This window comes from Chelonoidis abingdonii, chromosome 9 (assembly GCF_003597395.2).
Source record: "Chelonoidis abingdonii isolate Lonesome George chromosome 9, CheloAbing_2.0, whole genome shotgun sequence".
Taxonomy (NCBI): domain Eukaryota; kingdom Metazoa; phylum Chordata; order Testudines; family Testudinidae; genus Chelonoidis; species Chelonoidis abingdonii.
In genome coordinates this window covers 85891790-85911152 of record NC_133777.1, presented here as the reverse complement: position 1 = coordinate 85911152, position 19363 = coordinate 85891790, and the positions used below count along the sequence as shown (strand labels likewise).

At 57.0% G+C, this 19363-nt stretch overlaps 2 protein-coding genes across 4 annotated transcripts in view; both read left to right on the top strand.

Moving 5' to 3' along the window:
- The first annotated feature begins 6431 nt into the window (after positions 1–6431).
- LOC116833028 (protein shisa-like-1) lies at positions 6432–11310 on the top strand. 2 transcript variants are annotated; one of them, XM_032794218.2, is made up of 3 exons: positions 6432–7268; positions 8848–8958; positions 10348–11310. In XM_032794218.2, exons 1-3 carry the CDS (start codon positions 7117–7119, stop codon positions 10688–10690), a joined length of 606 nt encoding a protein of 201 aa, XP_032650109.1. In that variant the 5' UTR covers positions 6432–7116; the 3' UTR covers positions 10691–11310. The 2 variants fall into 2 exon arrangements, with proteins under 2 accessions (XP_032650109.1, XP_032650108.1); XM_032794217.2 differs by having other exon boundaries at positions 8745–8958.
- Positions 11311–13364: 2054 nt separating this feature from the next.
- The window catches only part of UNC45A (unc-45 myosin chaperone A), a 16411-nt gene continuing 10412 nt past the window's right edge, over positions 13365–19363 (top strand). Inside the window, exons 1-11 of one of the 2 annotated variants that reach the window (XM_032794201.2) lie at positions 13365–13378; positions 13879–14035; positions 15204–15240; positions 15345–15520; positions 15697–15789; positions 16360–16527; positions 17167–17335; positions 17752–17922; positions 18050–18221; positions 18475–18775; positions 19220–19314. In XM_032794201.2, coding sequence (XP_032650092.1) covers positions 15509–15520; positions 15697–15789; positions 16360–16527; positions 17167–17335; positions 17752–17922; positions 18050–18221; positions 18475–18775; positions 19220–19314 — 1181 coding nt within the window. In that variant the 5' untranslated portion in view covers positions 13365–13378; positions 13879–14035; positions 15204–15240; positions 15345–15508. Of the gene's footprint in view, positions 13379–13878; positions 14036–15160; positions 15241–15344; positions 15521–15696; positions 15790–16359; positions 16528–17166; positions 17336–17751; positions 17923–18049; positions 18222–18474; positions 18776–19219; positions 19315–19363 lie in introns of those variants that run through there. The other variant, XM_075069770.1, reaches the window with a different exon arrangement.

Sequence of the window (19363 nt, the reverse complement as noted above, 5' to 3'; positions counted from 1 at the left end):
AGAATTGGCTGTAGCATGTATTTTGGGTAAGATCTAAGTTATAATTGGACCTGGGTATGTGGCTGATCCTTTGGGATTGGAAGAACCTTTTCTTTTGTATGATGAGATAAGATTTTCAGGAATCATCATCATATCTGACAGGTGTGTCTGGACGGAGGCCTGAGGCTGGGCACTTTAAGGGAAGTGCGTGGTTTGGACTCTGAGTAACCAGTGAGGTACTACAGAAGCTGTTTTGTGCTGGCTTGGTAAATTTAAGTATTGGAATAACCACGAGCGATTGGGGTTTGTCTGCCCCATTTTGTTTGCAGTTCACCCTGATTGAGTGACTTCAGCTGGCTCCCATGGGCAGCACTGTTACAGTGGCGTAGTCGTGCTTGGATCCACAGAACCAAGTCAGTTAAGCTTTGGGTCAGAACCCCGTGCTATCCAAATTTTAATTTTGGTATTGAGAGTTTGGTTGGTTAAAGACAAGTTGCAATGAGTGAGCAAAGAGCATATGATGGTCTTGACAAAAAGGCCCTGGAAGATTTGTGTTCAGAAAAGGGGATAAACTTTAGAAAGAAAGCTACAAATCAAGAACTGAGAGAGCTGTTAATGGCCAGTGATCAGGAGGCAGGAGCACAGCCCTTACCTGATACTACAGAAGCAATTGGAATGCAAAAGGCAGCAAATAAACTGATGGACAGCCTGCAATTGGAACATGAACAAAAACTGGCAGAAATTTGAATGAAAGAAGCAAGCCTTGGCCCAGCTGGAGAAGGAAGCTGCTGAAAGAGAGGAGAGGGCTCCCAGAGGGTGCATGGAGCTGCTGAGAAAAGGGTTGCCAAACTTAGGCTCCAAGTCAAAAAAGCAATGGAAGAACAGTGGAAACTGTATCCTCTTGAAAGTCCAGTTTGTAACTATGGTGATATGTTGTATTACTCTGAGCAGTTTTCTGTATTTAACCCATTATGCTATGACCAGGGGAAGGGGAACTCTAACCTGGTGGGAAATAGCTGTTTGTGCAAAAAAGCAATTTGTCTGTGAATGAAGTTTCTGAATGTCTGTCTACTGTCTCAGAAGTGAATCTGGAATTAGATCAAGAAAAGGGAGAGGAGGACAGGGAAAGTTTGGAGGAGCCTGGGCAGCCTTGTGAACTGATGGCTTTATCTAGTCAGCAGTTTGGGGAGGCAAGGACAGTGGAAGATGAGTGTCCCTATCCCTTACCTGTTATCTGTGTGGAGAATTGTGACAGTGAAGGGAATGTGCCTGAGTCTGTCAGGGGTATTATTGACTTGCCTATGGAGGGAGCTACCCTCGGTCTCCAAGCAGTTGTCTGTGAACAGCCCTGTGTGCTGGAACAAGGGAAATGAAATCCTGAGCTGTGTGTCTGGTGAAGGAGAATGTGTCTCCAGCTTTTCTGTGTCTGTGGAGCGGACAGAAAGTGCCTCTCAGCCTGTGATGGTTGAGAATAGTGCAGTTGTCTCAGAGTTGATTCTGGATTCAACTAAAGCCCAGAAAGGGAATGGTCCTAAGTTTGTGTCTGCTGAGGAGAATGGCACCTGACTGGGTTGTATCCAATTAGTGTCATAACAAAATCCCAGAGACCAGACAATTCTGGTGCTTGTAGTTTGTCAGTTGCTAATGCGTGGTTGGAAAAGGGTGTAGCAACTCTGTCTGATCAAGGTGATACCCTAGCCAGGGCACAAGGAGAGCAGAAAGGTCATTTAATTGTGTTACACACTGACAGTTTAACAACTTGTAACAAGGAGGAAATGGTTCCTAAACTTGTGAGTGTTGAGCCTGATAACTTGCAGGTTACCAGTGACTATAAGGAAAATTGCAGAGGGAAGGAGAGTACCTCTAACCTTTTATCTAGTGAGTCTATGAGTTTGCCTGAAAGGGGATTGTGTAGGAATCTGCCTGATGGGCCAAAGATGATCATGGATGTGAGTAAGACCCAGAAAGAGTCTGTTGTGACTCAGGGAAGTGTTCCCTTAGAGCAAGCCCTGGGTGAAGAAGGTATGAGCAGAATTTCTGTGAGGGGTGAATTGTTGCTTGAAGAAGCTGCTAAGGAAATAAATCCTGATGGTAATCTGTGCAAGCAGTTTGGTACAACTGAAGGGTGTGAAAGTGATTTAATCAAGGAAGTTTCAGTTCCTAACAGCCAGAAATTTTCTGTTGTGAATGGATCCACTGACTTTCCTTTTGAAAGATCCAGTGTGGGTAGCTTTGAAAAGGTATCAAATGAAGTAAAAACTGTTAAGAAAGTTGAGCAGCCCTACAACCAAGTGGCTGGGTTTGACAAGCTTGTTGGGAAGACAATGGTGTTGGGACAGGACTGTCTCCATGCTAATTCTGTAAGTGAGCAGTCTGTGCTTCAGGGTCTGAGGAGAGATTTGGTTACTGGTGTTTCAAAGCAAAACAGTTTTATGGCTGAATGCTTGAGGATGCAGGAAAGAGGAAGCAGACTCTCATCCTCAGAGTCTTTGGATTTGTGTGGTATCTCTGTAAGACAGAGTCCAGCCTTGAAATGGGTAGCAGCTGAAAATCTTTGGCTGGGAGGGAGAAGAAAGACTTGCTAATAGCTGTTAGCAAAGAGAGCCCACTCCATCAGCGTGAATTCTGTTAAGCAAGAAGAATCGGGGTTTGATCCTGCAGGACAAGGAGGAAAGAGAAAACTGAATTTTGCAAAGGGAAGCCGCAGGTTAACCCTAAAATGCCCAAACTCCCATGGTATTGAGCCAAGGGTGTGGCATAACAAACACCCTTCAGTTGTACCAAACTGCTTGCACAGATTACCATCAGGATTTATTTCCTTAGCAGCTTCTTTAAGCAACAATTCACCCCTCACAGAAATTCTGCTCATACCTTCTTCACCCAGGGCTTGCTCTAAAGGAACACTTCCCTGAGTCACAACAGACTCTCTGGGTCTTACTCACATCCATGATCACCTTTGACCCATCAGGCAGATTCCTACATAATCCTCTTTCAGGCAAACTCATAGACTCACTAGATAAAAGGTTAGAGGTACTCTCCTTCTCTCTGCAATTTTTCTCATAGTCAGTGGTAACCTGCAAGTTCTCAGGCTCAACACACACACAAGTTTAGGAATCATTTCCTCCTTGTTACAAGTTGTTAAACTGTCAGTAGGTAACACAATTAAATCACTTTTCTGCTCTCCTTGTGCCCTGGCTAGGGTATCACCCTGATCAGACAGAGTTGTTATGCCCTTTTCCAACCACACATTAGCAACAGGCAAAATATAAGCACCAGAATTGTCTGTTCTCTGGGACTTTGCTAAGACACTAACTGGATGCAACCTAGTCACAGTGCCAGTCTCCCTAGCAGACACAAATTTAGGACCATTCCCTTCCTGGGCTTTAGTTGAATCCAGAATCAACTCTGAGACAACTGCACTATTCTCAACCATCACAGGCTGAGAGGCACCTTCTGTCCACTCCACAGACAAAGAAGAGCTGGAGACACATTCTCCTTCACCAGACACACAGCTCGGGATTTCATTTCCCTTGTCCCAGCACACAGGGCTGTTCACAGACAACTGCTTAGACCAAGGGTAGCTCCCTCCATAGGCAAGTCAATACCCCTGACAGACTCAGGCACATTCCCTTCACTGTCACAATTCTCCACACAGGTAACAGGTAAGGGATAGGGACACTCATTTTCCACTGTCCTTGCCTTCCCAAATGGCTGACTAGATAAAGCCATCAGTTCACAAGGCTGCCTAGGCTCATCCAAACTTTTCTCATCACTCCCAACAGATAAACTGCTGCTCTTTTCTCTTCGCTAGACTGAGCTACTTCCAGCAAATCAGTTACACCTTTCAGGTTCCCTTTTACAAGCTGTACTAGCCACCAATTCATCACCCATCACAAATCTACCCTTTTTTTCCCCCTCAGTTAGGGCTTCAACTTGATGATTTATTTTAATCTGCTCCTGAGAAAAATTTTCCTGACCCATGAGATCTTTCTGCTCCTGATCTAAGTCCAGATTCACTCCTGAGACATTAGACAGACGATCAGAAACTTCATTTACAGGCAAACAGCACTTTTCCTCGGACAAACCTTTGGAGCAACCCTCACCAGGCAAATCATTGCCCACAATAGACACAGGTTTAAGATCATACCTGTCCTGTAACTGGTTACCTGGACTGAACAAAGCTTTAACATTTTTCTGAATTAAAAGATCCTTAGGCAATAACTTCCTTACCCCAGCTATAACTTCATGCTGAACACCATTCCATTCGAGGTGGATTCTGGCTAAAGGCACATGGACCGTAAACTCATAGGGGACTACAACATTCACACTCTGATTTGGTAAATCATCTTCCTCTTTGACCAGACCTGCTTTAACTAGAGTGATGTTAGAAGCCATAATTTGCCCTAAACAGCTTTTACCATTGACTTTTACACTTTCTATAAATTTTTCATTACCACTTCCATACATAGCAATGGCACAATTTATGGGGTCACCTTCTACTGAACTCACAGTTAACAGCATTGACATGAAAGGTGGCAGTGTGGGGGTACTTTGGTTACACCCAGACAACTGCTTAGAGTTATACAACATACCAACCTGTTATAAACTGGACTTCCAAGAGGATACAGTTTCTGCTGTTCTTCCCTTGCTTCTTTGACTTGGAGCTGAAGTCTAACAGTTTCTTGTTGCATCGTGCGAGTCTCCTGTTGCCTCTGTTGAGCTTTTTCCTCTGCAGCCAGCAGCTCCAGACGCCCCTTAAGAGCTTTTTCTTCTCTCTCAACAACTGCTTTTTCTGACTGGGCCAAGGCTTGCTTCTCTCTCATTCGAATTTCTGCCAGTTTTTATTCATGTTTCAATTGCAGGCTGTCCATGAGGGCTTGCAGTTTCATTGCTTTTGCTGATGCTTTCTGGCTCATGGTCACTGCTCTTTAAAAAACCAAACTCTCAATCCCAAATTGCAAATGTGGATAGCATGGGGTTCTGACCCAAAGCTTAACGGACCTGGTTCTATGGATCCAAGCATGACTATGACACTGCTGCCCATGGGAGCCAACTGAGGTCACTCAATCAGGGTGAACTGCAAACAGAACAGGGCAGACAAACCCCAAATGCTCATGGTTATTCCAATACTTAGATTTACCAACCAGCCCCAAACAGCTTCTGTAATACCACACTGGTTACTCAGAGTCCAAACCACGCACTTCCCTTAAAGTGCCCAGCCTCAGGCCTCCATCCAGACACACCTGTCAGATATAATGATGATTCCTGAAAATCTTATCTCATCATACAAAAGAAAAGATTCTTCCAATCCCAAAGGATCAGCCACATACCCAGGTCCAATTATAACTTAGATCTTACCCAAAATACACGCTATACCCAATTCTTATTAACTAAGCTATGGCTTAAGGTTCCCCCTCTTGAAACCAAGCAGATCTGAGATGAAGAAAGGATCGTGTCCCAGCTTCTTATACATTTCCAGCAGCCTTTTGGCCTGAGAAAACAATAGGCTTAACTCCTTCTCCCAAACATCCTGGCAATTAGCACAGGGTAATTTATCCCATCAAACAGTTCAGATACAGGTTACCACAACCTTCAAAGAGACACATAGACAATAATACTGTTTCACTCAAGTATCATCTTAAATGCTAATATTCCTTTTTTGATCTTTGAATTAAAACTATAGCAATAGACAAGACTTGTTTGCTGGCATCCCGAGACCTGAGCAAACACCTCCCCTTCTACCTCTAACAATGCCGGCTGCATTTCAAAGCTCTGTTCATTTACAGATCTTCCTAACCAGTCCTTAAGGTTCACCCTGGGTCAGGTCAGTCGGTGAGGTGAGTTAACTCTTTCTGGCCCTGTCATCTTTCAATGAGATAGTATATTATACTCATAACGTCACAGCTTGTGCTCCAGAATTGGAGCTGCCCCCTAACGAACAGCCGGAAAGCCTCCCAGACGGGCCCCTCGTAACTGGGGCAGGAGGTCTGCCTGAGTCTACAGAGAGCCTGAAGCAGGAGGGTGGAGGGGAATGGCGGCTTGCGGCAGCGCAGGTGGCTGGCAGACCTGGCAGGTCTCTGCTGGCAGCCAGGGCCAGGCTGCAGCTGGAGGCTCAGCTGGGGCCTGCATGGACAGGTGAAAGGGATCCTGGCAGCTCGTGTGCAGGGCATTCCCGGGGCTGGCTGCTCTGTGGTTGGTGCGGGCGGTGACGAGCCGGCAGGAGGAAGGGGCTGACCCCCCCACTAATCCTGCAGAGCTCCTATAAGTGCAGCAATTAGCGGCTCTGGCTCCTGAGCAGCCGCTAATGGAGCTCCTGGCAGGGGCCCAAGGCCCTGCTACTGGGTGGGGGCAGGGCAGAAGAGTGCTTCTCCTGGCAGGTGCTAGCTGGGCTGGTTCTCCCTCTGCCCCACTTGGCAGAGTTCTTCTGAGAGGCCATCTTTTTGCTGCCCCCCATTACCCCCTTCCCCTGCTGCACCGCCATTCCCTAGGCCACGTGGTAACATCTCTCTGCCTCTGCCCCATGGGGGTTTAGACGAGGGGCCTCTCACTCTAGGCAGGAGCACAGCCACCCCATACCAGCCTCACCACCCAGAGCTGGGTACAGTTGGACTCGCGCTGGTGCAGCAAGGTACAGTCCCTACTCCTCTGTGTGCCTTTTGCCACCTGCTCTCCAGCCAGAGCTGCCTTTCCCTCCTGCATAGAGTCAGAACCTCTGTCACCCCCAGGTTTGCCTTTATGAACAAAACCTCCCAACCAGAGAACAGTTCAACCCGTCTGCCCAGGCTGGGCTGCTCCAGGGCTCCTCTCTCCAGCCTACTCAGCCCACACCCTAGATCCTCTCTCCCCAGGGAGCCACTGTCCCAGCCCTGACACCCAGCAGGGTAATGACCCTGCCTGGGGGAGTCACCAGCACCCACTTTCCTGGCTGACAAGTGGGGCTCAGGAATGCCAGTGCCAGCCTCACAAGGGCCTGCAGCCTCCTGCCCCATTGGGCACTGGCTCCCGGAGAGGCTCATTAGTGATGTGCCCGCCTCTCTGGCTCAGTCGGGTCCCAGTGGAGCTGGGCAGTAAGTGCAGAAGGCTCATGTGGGAAGGTCTTAATGTCTGCGCGAGGGAAAGGCACTTGCTGGGCCCGAGATGGAGGCGGGGGCAGGAGGGGCGGTGGTTTCTGTTTCCTCAGACTGGAGCCTGAGCTGCCTCTGCCCAAGAAGCAGACAAGAAGATGCTGCACGGACTCCTGCTGGGTGGCCTCCTCTGCACCACACTTCCTACCAGCTCCCTTGGCACAGGTAGGGCACCCCTTGGTTCCCCAATCCCCTCGGCATGAGCATATTGCCCTTTATGTGCCCCAACCCCCTCGGCCCAGGTAGGGCACCCCCTCGGCTCCCCAAGCCCCTTGGCACAGGCACAGTGCCCCCCCCTTGGCTCCCCGACCCCCTTGGCTCCTCAAGCCCCTTGGCCCAGGTAGGTCACCCCCATGGCTCCCCAACCCCCTCGGCATTGGCACATTGCCCCCTCAGCTCCCCAGCCCCCTTGGCACAGACACGGCCTGGTCAGCTCCCCAAAATGCTCTGACTTCCTCCCTCCAACGCCTCTACTGCAGCGCTGCAGCACTGCTCATTCCCAAGGCGAGTGTGCGTCTGGCCCCAAGGGGTTGGTACAGGCAGGGGCACAGGTGTGATTGGCACTGCTCTGGGGTCTGTTGTGTAGGCGTGTTGGAGCGTGTCCGGGGTGGTGCACTGTTCCGTGGGCTGTGGCAGGGCTGGGGAGTGTGCCTAGCTGCGTGTGAGGCTGGGCCACATTTCTCCTGCTGCATGGCTGTCCTCAACACCCTTCTGCAGCCTGCTCACAGATTAACATAGGACACCGTCCCGCCCCCTCCACGTGGGCAGTCTCCTTTGGCCCCCGCCAAACCCTCAGTATTGGAGAGGGCGCTGACAGTGGCACCAGCTGTTCTTGCTGCTAGGCCCTTTGTGCTCAGCGTAGGGGGCGGGCACCCTGCCAGCACTGCAGCAGGCAGCTGCATTCTGCACGCCAGCTGTACTGGTGGGTGCAGCACCAGGGCAGGGCACTGTGAGATGGAGCCAGCCTGGTGTGGGTGCTGCAGGCCCTCGGAGACCCCTGCTGTGCTGGGCAATCAGGGTCACAGCCCATGGAGTAACCCTGCCCTACCATGGCCAACACTAGGGTGCCCGCAAGAAGTCACCGTCTGGCTGCCCTTGGCTCATGAGCCGCTGAAAGGGCCTGAAGCAAACCCCTCTAGCCAATGTACATGGACGAGCAAGTTGCTCTGGCTTGCGCAGCCCAGAGCCTGAGGGCCACGGGGTGGGGTCCCTGTGCATGGTGGGTCCCAGGCTAGGTCGGATCATGGGACAGGACTCAGCGAGTTGCCCAGGCAAGCCCAGCTTGGAGCCCAGCTGTAGCTCTGGGCACCCAGGAGGGCTCTCCCCAGCCCATCCCCACAGAGCTCTGGGAAGCTTCAGCCAGTCAGGGCATTTTGTCAGGGTTCTCCTATTGGTGGTGTTGAGAATGAGGTCACCCTTGAGTCTCCCGGGGCTGGGCTGGCCCTGCTCGGTGTCTCGCCTCCCACAAAGGTCTGTGAACATGGGCCTTCACCCCCCCACTTAGCTCAGGTGGCAGAAGGGGGGACTCCATCAGCTGGTAGCAGTTGTAGGCTGTTATCTGTTGTGACTGTGCAGTAGGCAAAGCTCTTGTGCTTGGCTCATGTTCTGAATAGTCTCTTTGGCTGCGACTTCCCCTTGCAGCCTCAGCCCATAACCTGCACCTCTGCGAGGGATATCCCAGCCCTGATGGGCGCTACCACTCTGGCTTCTACTGCCCACGCCTCACTGATCCCCCTGCACACAGGTACTGCTGCCACCATGGAGACCACACCCTCAAATCCTGCTGCCCCCAGCTGGACTTCGAGAGCCTGAGGAGGGTCAATCTGTCCAACGTGCCCACCCCAGCCAGATTCAGGTAAGCACCAGTGCCTGGTCTGTGCCTGCACTTGGGGAGGAGAGGGGCTGCTTCAGGTTCTCATGCCAGCCATGTGTGCACCCGCTTCTGGAGGAGCAAACCTGGCATGACTCATTGTGGCCCTTCACCACACACAGTGCTGCGTGAACACAGAACACTGCATGCTGACGGGCGCACCTGGCACTCTGGGAGCCACCCAGGTGAGCTGTAAAGAAGCGCCTGGGGCTCTCAGGAATGGCAGAGCAGCAAGCCCCACAAGCTGGTTTTATGTGAGTCAGAGAAGCCCTGGATAGATGTGCTGTGACAGGCAAGAAGCTGCATTGCCACTATATAAATCCCTGTTACGCCCACACCTGGAATACTGCGTGCAATTCTGGCCACCCCAGCTCAGGACAGATACATTAGAATTGAAAAAGATTCAGAGAAGGGCAACAACGATGATTAGGGGAATGGAACAGCTGTATGAGGAGAGATTGAAAAGACTGAGGCTATTCAACTTAGAAAAGAGACAGCTAAGGGGAGCTGTGATGGAGGTCTATGAAATCATGACTGGTGTGGAGAAAGTAAATGAAGAAGTGTTTTTTACTTCTCATAACACAAGAACTAGGGGTCACCCAATGAAATTAATTTGCAGCAGGTTTAAAACAAACACAAGGAAGTATTTCTTCACACAATGCACAGTCAGGCTGGGGAACTCCTTCCCAGAGGATGTTGTGAAGGCCGAGACTATAACAGGGTCCAAAAAAGAACTAGAGAAGTTCCTGCAGGAACTTATGGCTATTCCATCAATGGCTATTAGCCAAGACAGTAAGGGATGCACTCCATGCTCTGGATGTCCCTAAACCTCTGACTGCCTGAAGCTGGGGCTGGATGACGGGATGGATCACTTGATAACTGCCCTGTTCTGTTCATTCCCTCTGAAGCCTCTCGCACCAGCCATTGCCAGAAGATACTGGGCTCGATGGATCATTGGCCTGACCCAGTGTGGTCATTCTTTTGTTGTAAAGGAAAATCATGTCTCTCTAATCCACTCAAGTGGCTGGAGCTGGTTAACGGGTATTAGCGAGTCATGCCCAGCCCTGTTTTCCAGCAGCAGCTGCAAAGCAGCGACTCTCCATTTGCAAGGTGTCCATGGGCAACGCCTCTGCTGAGCACCATGGTCCATATATTTCCCTAGCAGCACTGGGCTTCCCAGGAGGGGGACAAAGCCCCCTGGCATCGAGCTGGGGAACATATAGAAGTAGGACAGGTCTGCCTGGTGGCTCCCAGTAGTGCCCAGTGGGGGACACCACCTGGCATCTGGGTCTCCCCGGGAGAGTGGAACCACCCTGCTGTAGCAGTATCGTGCCTAGTGTAACACAGCTGTTGCCTTGTACCTTCCCCTCCTAGGAACCCACTGCCCCTGCTGGCTGTGGGGCTTTACGGCCTCCTCATCCTCACGCTCATGACCCTCGACTTCCTCCACTTCTGCAGACTCAACCAGCACCGCATCTACAGCCTCCTGAGCAGCAGCCGCCTGGGAAAGCGCCTGGCCAGCTCCTTCCCACACCGCTGCCCACGACCCGGCCCGGCGCAAGGAGGGACCCAGCGGCAGGAGCTGCCCACGGCCCGGCCTGTGCAAGGAGGGACCCAGCGCCAGGAGCTGCCCACGGCCTGGCCCGGTGGGAGGAGGGACCCAGTGGCAGGCGCTGGCTGTGACCGAGGCCCGGCCCAGCCAGGACAGCCAGTATGAAGAGCGGGCACTGCAGTGACTGGGGGTGATACTTGGGGCAGAGGGCATGTCAGCTGTAGGTATTACAGAGGCATTGTTAGCAGAGCCTGGCGCGCTGCCACTGCAATAAAGCGAGCCCACACCTCAGTCCCGCACTGTTTGGCCTGGCCTGGCCTGGCCCTTATAAAGTGCCTAAGCTGCTTGACAGGCCAAGCCCTGTCCCCAAGTGCTCTGTCTGGGATGTGACCTCTGGAGAGAGAGGAACCCTGGGGTGTGGGTAGGGGGGTGGAGTCACATGATGACACAAGCTGGGCAGGGCTGTGGTCTCATGGCCCTTGCCCTCTTCATCCTGCCCGTGGCTCATCTGTGCTCAGGGTCCCTGGGGCTGCCTGCAGCTTCTCGTTCACTGGTCGCACTCGTCAGTTCCCGTTTAGTGCTGGTCGTGCCTCGATCCCCACCCTGGGCACCGAGGGCTGCGGTTGGGGTCCTTGCTCCTCTGTGGCCAGCCCAGCTGCTGCGCACCTGTTCAAGGGAGCACGGGACGGTCCACAGGGTTATGTGTGATGGGCATCAGCATGGGGGTGCACGTGTGGGTGTGGGGTGTGCATGTGTCAGGTATGTGCGTGGGGTGCACGTATGGGGTGTGGACATGGGGGTGTGGGGTGTGGACATGGGTGTGAGGGGTGTGGACATGTGTTGGTGTGAGGGGATGTGTATGTGTGGGCTGTGGGGCATGGACGTGTGGGGGTGTGTGCATGGGTGTATATATGGGGGTCTATGTATGTGGGTGGGTGTAGGGGTGTGGACATGTGCGGGTGTACGGTGTACACTCCTGCATTGCCTGAGTGAACGCTCGCTGCACAACTGTGGCACCATCCCACCTGGTCACCTCTGCAGCATCTGCTCCTGATCCCAGCCACTGGGTCTGTGGCGAACGGGCTGCAGGTTGTGCCATTTGAGGACGTAGCCACACGGCAAATTGGAACTGGAGCCTGATATTTGCCCAGGGTCTAGCCAGCCAGTGCCACACGCCTGAGCCCTAGATTTGCCAGGCATCCAGTTTTCAACCGGAACGCCCAGTCAAAAAGGGACCCTGGCAGCTCCAGTTGGCATCACCAATTGGGCCATTAAAAGTCCAGGCAGTGGATGGTGACCAGATGTCCCAATAAAATCGGGGCTATCCCGATATTTCGGTCTTTGTCCAGTTATTTTGCTCCGCCGGCAGCACTCAGATTTTTTTTGTTTGTTTTTTTGCTGCTCCGCCAGCGGACCCCCCCCCCCCCCCCCCATCATGTGTCCCGATATTTCTTCTCACTTATCTGGCCACCCTAAGGCAGTGGCGCAGTGAGGACCCGGGGCTAAGGCAGGCACTCTGCCTGCTTTATCTCCTGCATCTCCCTGGAAGTGGCGCACATCCCTGCCAGCCCTAGACGCATGGGCGGCCAGGGAGGCTACGTGTGCTGCTCCGCCCGAGGGCCTATCTGCAGCTCCCATTAGCGGGATCCGTGACCAGGGGTGGCTCTAGGTATTTGTGCTGCGCCCGAAGCACGGCAGGTAGGCTGCCTTGAGTGGCTTGCCTGTGAGAGGTCCCCGGTCCCACAGATTCGGCAGCGCCTGCTGGAGGTCCGGGACCAGTAGACTCCGTAGGCATGCCGCCGAAGGCAGCCTGCCTGCCACCCTTGCGGGCGACCGCAGACGCCGCGCACCTAGCTTGCCGCCCCAGGCATGACTTGGCGTGCTCGGGCCTGGAGCCATCCCTATCTGTGACCAATGGGAGCTGTGGGGGCAGTGGGTGCGGGCGCGACTGGGCAGCTGTGCAGGAGCTCCCTGGCAGCGCCCACCGTGCACTAGGTTCTGCAGGGCCTGGTGCGCACTTCCCAGATCCACAGTAAGCACTGCCAAGACCTGCACCCCCAACACTGTGCCCAGCCTGAGCCCCTCATGCACCCAAACCCCTCATCCTTGGCCCATTCCAGACCCAACACCCCCAGCCGATAGCTGCATACCTCCAACACCCTGCCACAGCCCTCCTGCACCCCAAAACCTCTCATTCCGCGCCCACCCACGAGCCCTGCACCCCAGCTGGCGTCTCACCCCTGCCACCATCCCAAGCCCGCTGCCAGCCTAGGCGATACTGAGTGAGAGTGGGGAAGAGCAAGGGAAGAGGGAAGTGGACAAAGTGAGTGGCAGTGGAACTGGGAGAAGGGGTGGGGCCTGGACAGGGTGTTTCAGTTTTGTGCAATCAAACTTGGCAACCCTAGTGAGCCATACAGCAGCTAATGCTGATGTCCATGTGCACATCCTATCATCCCCTGGGCACCTCCCTGGGGCACAGCTGCCCCATAAGGAGCCCATCTAGCTTCCGTGGGGGGCTCAGACACCCCTCCGGCTCCGCCGTGGGTGGAAAGGCCTGCGCGGTCCAGCTGCCCGCGCCCCTGGGCAGGCACGTGTCATCGTTAGGTTCCAGAGTCAACGGGCGGTGCCGCCTTGGCCGCTGCCGCGCGGACGGGCGGGGGTTCCAGACGCGCGCAGGTTAACGCCCGCCCCAGCCCTGTGCTATCACGAGACGCACGGCTCAGCGCCAGTGGGCGTCCTAGCGGAGGCGACTGAGGCGCGGCGGAAAGATGAACGTTGCACGCGGGCGGTGCCTGGTAAATCACTGAGTGGAGGAGGGCCGACTCGGTGGCTCGACTCACCATGGAGGGGAACGTGAGTAGACGGGGGGGGTCCCAAGCTCGCGTCCTGGGGGGGCGGCGGGGGGGTGTCCGATCCTGGGGCGGGGGGCCGGACGGGGGGGTGTCCCGGCTCGCGGGGGGCCGAGCGCGGGGGCCCGGCTGCGGTCTGGGGGGCGCAAGGGGGGTGTCCCGGCTCCTGGGGCGGGGCCGGAATGTGGGGGTCTGGGGGGGCCGGACGGGGGGGGTGTCCCGGCTCGCGGGGGCCGAGCGCGGGGGGCCCCGGCTCGGCGTCCCGGGGGGTAGACGGGTCCCGGCTCCTGGGGGCGGGGCGGATGTGGGGTCCTGGGGGGCCGGACGGGGGGTGTCCCCCGCTCGCGGGGCCGAGCGCGGGGCCGCTGCGGTCCCGGGGGGGGGTGGACGGGGGAGTGTCCCGGCTGCCTGGGGGCGGGGCCCGGCTCGCGGGGGCGAGGCCGGCGGGAGGGTCCGGGGCGGGGGGGACTCCGGCGCCGGCCCCCCTGAACGTCTCTTCGCCAGGGGGCGGCGGGACTGGCGGCAGGAGGGGAACCGGCTCTTCCAGGCCGGGGACTACGCGGCGGCGCTGCCGCCTAACACGCGCGCCTGGAGCCTGTGCGCGGGGCCCCCGGAGGCGCCCGTGCTGCACGCAACCGGGCCGCCTGCCACCCTGAAGCTGGTGAGCGGGGGGCGAGCTCCGGGGCCCTGGCGCGGCGCTCGGTGACCCGCCCGTGCCGCGGGCTGCTTGGAGCCAGGCCCCCGGACCCCTGTGCAGCTCTTGGGCCCAGCTCCGGCTGCACTGCCAGCCCGAGGCACTGACCCAGCCTATATGTCTGCCCCCCAGCTGAGTGGGGCTGCGTGTTAGCGGCACCTGCTGCCCCCCACGAGGGCATGACCCCTGGGCAAGCGGGCACGGGGCAAGGGCAACTTGCCCAGGCTCTTTTGGCAAATCAGTGGCAAGCAAAAGGCGCTTGGGTGGTGGAGTGATTGGTGCAGGGTGAGACCTAGACAGGTCGATAGCAGGGGCCCTTTCTCTTCCCCCAAGCCACTGGCCTCATCCCTGCCTTGGCTCTCAGGGCTCCCTCCTGGGCTCGAAGGGTTAGTGAGGATTTGCCCGGTGCCATCACCCCAGCACCTGCCCTGGCTCTGGAGCATTATGCCTGTGCCAGCGGGAGCAGCAGGGAGGCTGGGTTGTGCCAAGTGTGACCCCAGCCAGGGACTGGCATGAAGCCCAATGTTCCACCCCGGGAGTCACAGCCTCTGCGCCCTCTGACAGGTCTCAGGAATGAATTGAGCAGCCGGCTGCTGAGCCAGGGGCAAGAGGGGTGCTCTCTGGCCCAACAGTCTGCTGGGACTCCCCACTTTTTGGGTTCCTCCTTATCTGCTCTTATGCAGCAATATGTGACTCTGCTCCCCAGGGAGCCCTGAGCTGCTCTGGGCAGGAGGGTCAGTGCCAGTGATTGTGTGGCTGGGATGAGCCCCCTGAGCTGGGGGAAGGGGGGATCTGAAGACCCCTGGAACAGGTGGCACCACGGCAGTGGGAGTTCCTGCATTGTGAGGCCAGCAGGACACATGGCACTGGGCTTGTCTGATGAGGGATGCCTAGGGCAGGGTGGGCTGAGTAGCTAGGGATATGTCTGTTGCCATGACAACTCCTCAGCAACATCTGCTTAGTGATATCCGAAAATCCAGGAACCTCCCCCTGTGGACAGGTCAGTCTCTCCTCCTCTGATCTGGGCTTCTATCACCTCCTGTGTGAATGAGGGGCGTGGGAGCTAATGGGAGGCAGTCCTGTGCTTCTAATGCCATGGTGACCCACCTCTCTCACCTGCCTCCCTTCTTTGCAGGAAGATTACGCCAATGCAGAAGCTGATGCGTCTAAAGGTACGGCAGGGCTGGGGTTGTGGGTCAGTTTGCTATTTCCCCAATTGGGTATAGCGGGAGCTGGCCCAAAGGCCCCCTCTGACTGTGCTCTGGTCTCTGCTCAGCCATCGAAGCCGATGGCCACGATGTGAAGGCGCTGTTCCGCCGCAGCCAGGCGCTGCAGAAGCTGGGCCGCCTGGACCAGGCAGTCTACGACCTGCGCCGATGTGTGAGCCTGGAGCCCAGGAACAAGGCTTTCCAGGAGGCATTGCACGATCTGGGGAGCAGCATGCAGGAGAAGGTGAGCATGCGAGGACTCTGGAGGGCCAATGTTCCCAACACTGCTGGCCTCTGAGAGGCCTTGTGCTCCCAGCTTCATGGCCCAGGCCAGGCCGGGTCACTGACCCATCTGCAGGACGAGGCTCCCACTGCAGGGTGATAGAGACCATCGCTAACCTGTTCCTCCATCTCTCTCAGATGAAGTTCATGTCCTGCACAGACTCCAAAGTAGAGCAGATGTTTCAGATCTTACTGGACCCCAAAGAGACAGACACAGACAAAAAACAGAAGGTACCAGCTCTGAGCAGCCCCATGGCAAGGTGTGGGTGGGAGTGGCTGTGACCAGGGGAGGGAATGTTGTGGTGGTGGGGGGAATGCCTGAGCCAGGGGCAGGAGTGGTTGGACAGGTGCTGACGGGAGGGAATGTGGTGGTGGTGGTGGTGAGGGGAATGCCTGGGCTGAGAGCTGGAGCGGCTGGGCAGGTGCTGGGGGGAATTATGGTGGGGGAGGAGAGGCTGTCGGGGGAGCTGGAGTAGCTGGGCAGGTGCTGATGGGGGTGGGGGGCTTCCAGTCCCCAGGCAGAAGGTGTGAGCTGTGGGGCCGGGGACAAGCCATTGTGGCTCTGGGCATGGGGACTTGTGTTCATGCTGCAGGAGGCTCTGGCTTGGCAGGTCTGAGCTGCTGGAAGACACAGGGGTGCCTCTCACTGGCTGCCTGGGCAGTGATCCTACCCAGGGCCCTTTGGTGTCCTGTGTGCTGGTGCCAGTGAGATTCCTTTCTCCCTGGCTTGTGCCCAGCCCCGCGGCCGCTCCCGCTGAGTGCGGCTTGCCAGCCTGCACCCGAATGACTCCTGTTTCCCAGGCAGCGCAGAACCTGATTGTGCTGGCCCGGGAAGAGGCTGGGGCGGAGAAGATCTTCCAGAGCGATGGCGTGCGGCTGCTGCTGCGCATGCTGGACACGGGCAGAGAGGACGTGATGCTGGCGGCTCTGCGCACCCTAGCTGGCCTGTGCTCTGGGCACCGTTCGCGGGTAAGTGTGGGCTGCTCCCACAGCTTGAGGCCTGTGCCCCATGCTGACGCATACCCCGCACGTGCCCAGCAGATTGGGTTGCAGGGAGTGCAGGTGGGAGACTCGCCCTGGGGGTTGCTGTCTGCAGTTACTGACGCTGCTAAGCGGCACAGTAACCGAGGCTGCTGCGTGCCCTGGCCCGGGCTCTGTTTCCCTGCGTGGGCTGTGCTGGGAGAGGAAAGCCTGCCTGGCTCCACTTCTGTAGCTGAGATCAAGGACTGCAGCAAGGGGGGGCTGTCAGTGCTGATCCTGTTGTCCCTGCCCAGCACAGACTGGCCACCCCAGTGTGAAGCCTCTTCCTGCTTCGCTCTCCTCTGACACTGACTCCGCAGCCCGTCTCCCGTGGGGCCAGCTCCTAGGCTGCTGTGCCCGTCTGTTCCCACCCTGCTGTCTAGCTGGCAAGATCTCTCCTTTCCCTCTGCCAGGGTGGCTAGCACCCACCCGAGAGCATTTTGGGGGTGCGGGCCTCTGGCCCAGGCAGGCACTACTGGGTATCTGGACAGGGCAGCTGGGACTTGCTGGTGTGTGGTGAAGGGGAGGGCTGGGCGGGCTTGGGGCTTCTCAGCAGTTTTCTAGCAGGCTGCTCCCCTGTGCTCACAGACCATGGCCATCCTCGCGGAGCTGGGGGCACCACGTGTCTCGGCCATGCTGGGAGTGGAGCACAAGCAGGTGTCTCTGGCGGCCTGTAACCTGCTGCAGGTCATGTTCGACGCGCTGAAGGAGGGGCTGCAGAGGGACTTCCGTGGCAAGGAGGAAGCCCTTGTACTGGGTGAGTGACTCCTTCTCTCTGCTCAGCGGCAGATGCCAGAGAGGCCATGTCCTGGCCAGACCTACCCTGTGCCCCTGGATTTCCAGTAGGAGGTGGTGGGTTGCCTGGCACAAGCCTCTCTGGGGTCCCCCTGGTGCCAGGCAACGTTGTGGGTGCCCATTGTGTGATGGGAGGGATGGAGAAGGGGTCCGTGTGGGACAGCTGGGGCTGTGATTGGGGTGCCCTGGGCTCTGTGCCTCATCTCACCGTTTTCTGCCATGGAGCCCAGCCACGTCTCCACAAGGCTGGCCCCACTGCTAGGGAGCAAGAGGCAGGAGCCCCCTCAGCCAGCCCCACGCTGTGCTCCTAGCTGCCTGTGAGGGGCCATGGGGCTGGGCGGAGGGGCACTGACATTCTCAGCGTTTGCTGTCTGCCAGATCCCTCGAAAGAGCTGAAGCTGCTGATTGGGCACCTCTTAGAAATGCTGAACCGGGAGGGGACCTCGGCCCACGGCCGCGACAACACCCTTAACCTCCTCATCAAAGTGGTGCCGCGGAAATCACTGCGGGACCCCAACAACAGCCTGACCCTCTGGGTCATCGACCAGGGTAAGAGCCGCTCAGGGCCCCCCAGAACCCTGCTGCCCTGGGTCCGTCGCTCAGCCAGAGTCGCCTGCTCCCTGAGAGCTCGTGAGCCTGCTGCTGAGGGCAGCGTCTGAGCGCCCTGCCCTTGCAGGCCTGAAGAAGATCCTGGAGGTGGGGGGCACAGTGTGTGAGGCCCCCGACAGCCTGACTGTGACAGAGAACAGCCGGATGAGCGCCGCCATCCTGCTCAGCAGGCTGTACAGTGACCTGAAGTGCGACGCCGAGAGAGAGAACTTCCATCGGCTGTGTGAAGACTATGTCAGGTGAGGAGCGACCCCGTTCCCTGGGCACAGCCTGGGCACCAGATCTCCTTGGCCAGGCAGTTCCCTGAGAGCTGGCAGGAATGTCCGGCAGGGGTCGGCAGCTCAAGGAAGAAAGGGGCTACAAGCCTTGCTGTTTGTGGGGGTGGGACCGACGGAACTGGGCCTGGGCTGGTGCCCTGCCTGTGGGGCGGGTGGGGGGTTCAGCTGGTGCCTCCAGGCAGGGTTAGCCTTTCTTGCTGCTCTTCCCCTTCAGGAGCTGGTTTGAGGGGCATGGGTTGGCTGGGAAGCTCCGTGCCATCCAGACGGCGTCGTGCCTGCTGCAGGGTCCCTCGGAGGCTGGGAACCAGGTGCTGGAGCTGGAGGGGATCATGGAGAGCGTGCTGGCTCTGTGTGCCTCCGTGCGGGAGGTTGACCAGCTGGTGGCCGTGGAGGCTCTGATCCATGCTGCTGACAAGGCCAAGCGGGCGTCTTTCATCACGGCCAACGGTGTGACCCTGCTCAAGAACATCTATAAGTGCAGCGGGAGGGACAGCATCCGCATCCGGGCCTTGGTGGTGAGGAGTCCAGCGAGGGGGGCTGTCCCTGAAGGGTAGAACATCCTGCTGGAGGCTGAGCTGCTGCCTCTGGGCACAGGGGGAGATGCTGTCTCAGGGCTGGAAGCACTCAGGGGCTGCATGAGCAGCTGCAGGGCACATGGCAGGTCTGCTCGTTTGCCCCGCGTCCTGGCGGGTGTATGGTCGGGACGCCATTTGTCCTGGTATTCTGCCTTGGAGCTTTTTTGCTTTGGCAGCGCTCCAGACCTGCCTCTCTGATGTGTCCCGATATTTTGTTCATGTAATCTGGTCACTCTACCATGAGCTGATGTTTGTGTGCAGCCTGGGGGTTCCCGTCAGCAGGGTCCCCCCCGCACCCCCCAGGCATTCTGAGTGGCTGGCGGCTGCCAGAGATGCTTGGGGGCGGGGTGGGGGGCTGGCCTGATGTGCTGTTCTTTGCTGCAGGGGCTCTGCAAGCTGGGCTCTGCCGGAGGCACCGATTTCAGCATGAAACAGTTCGCTGAGGGCTCCACCCTGAAACTGGCCAAGCAGTGCCGCAAGTGAGGGCCTGGGGCCATGTCGGGCGGGGGTGGGGGGGATCTGGGCATG

Excerpts from the sequence above, each read along its gene's own strand:
- LOC116833028 (XM_032794217.2), top strand. The coding sequence starts at position 7,202 with ATGCTGCACGGACTCCTGCTGGGTGGCCTCCTCTGCACCACACTTCCT. Across the intron at positions 7,269-8,744 it reads TACCAGCTCCCTTGGCACAG|CCTCAGCCCATAACCTGCAC; the intron begins GTAGGGCACCCC and ends TTCCCCTTGCAG. Across the intron at positions 8,959-10,347 it reads CCCACCCCAGCCAGATTCAG|GAACCCACTGCCCCTGCTGG; the intron begins GTAAGCACCAGT and ends TTCCCCTCCTAG.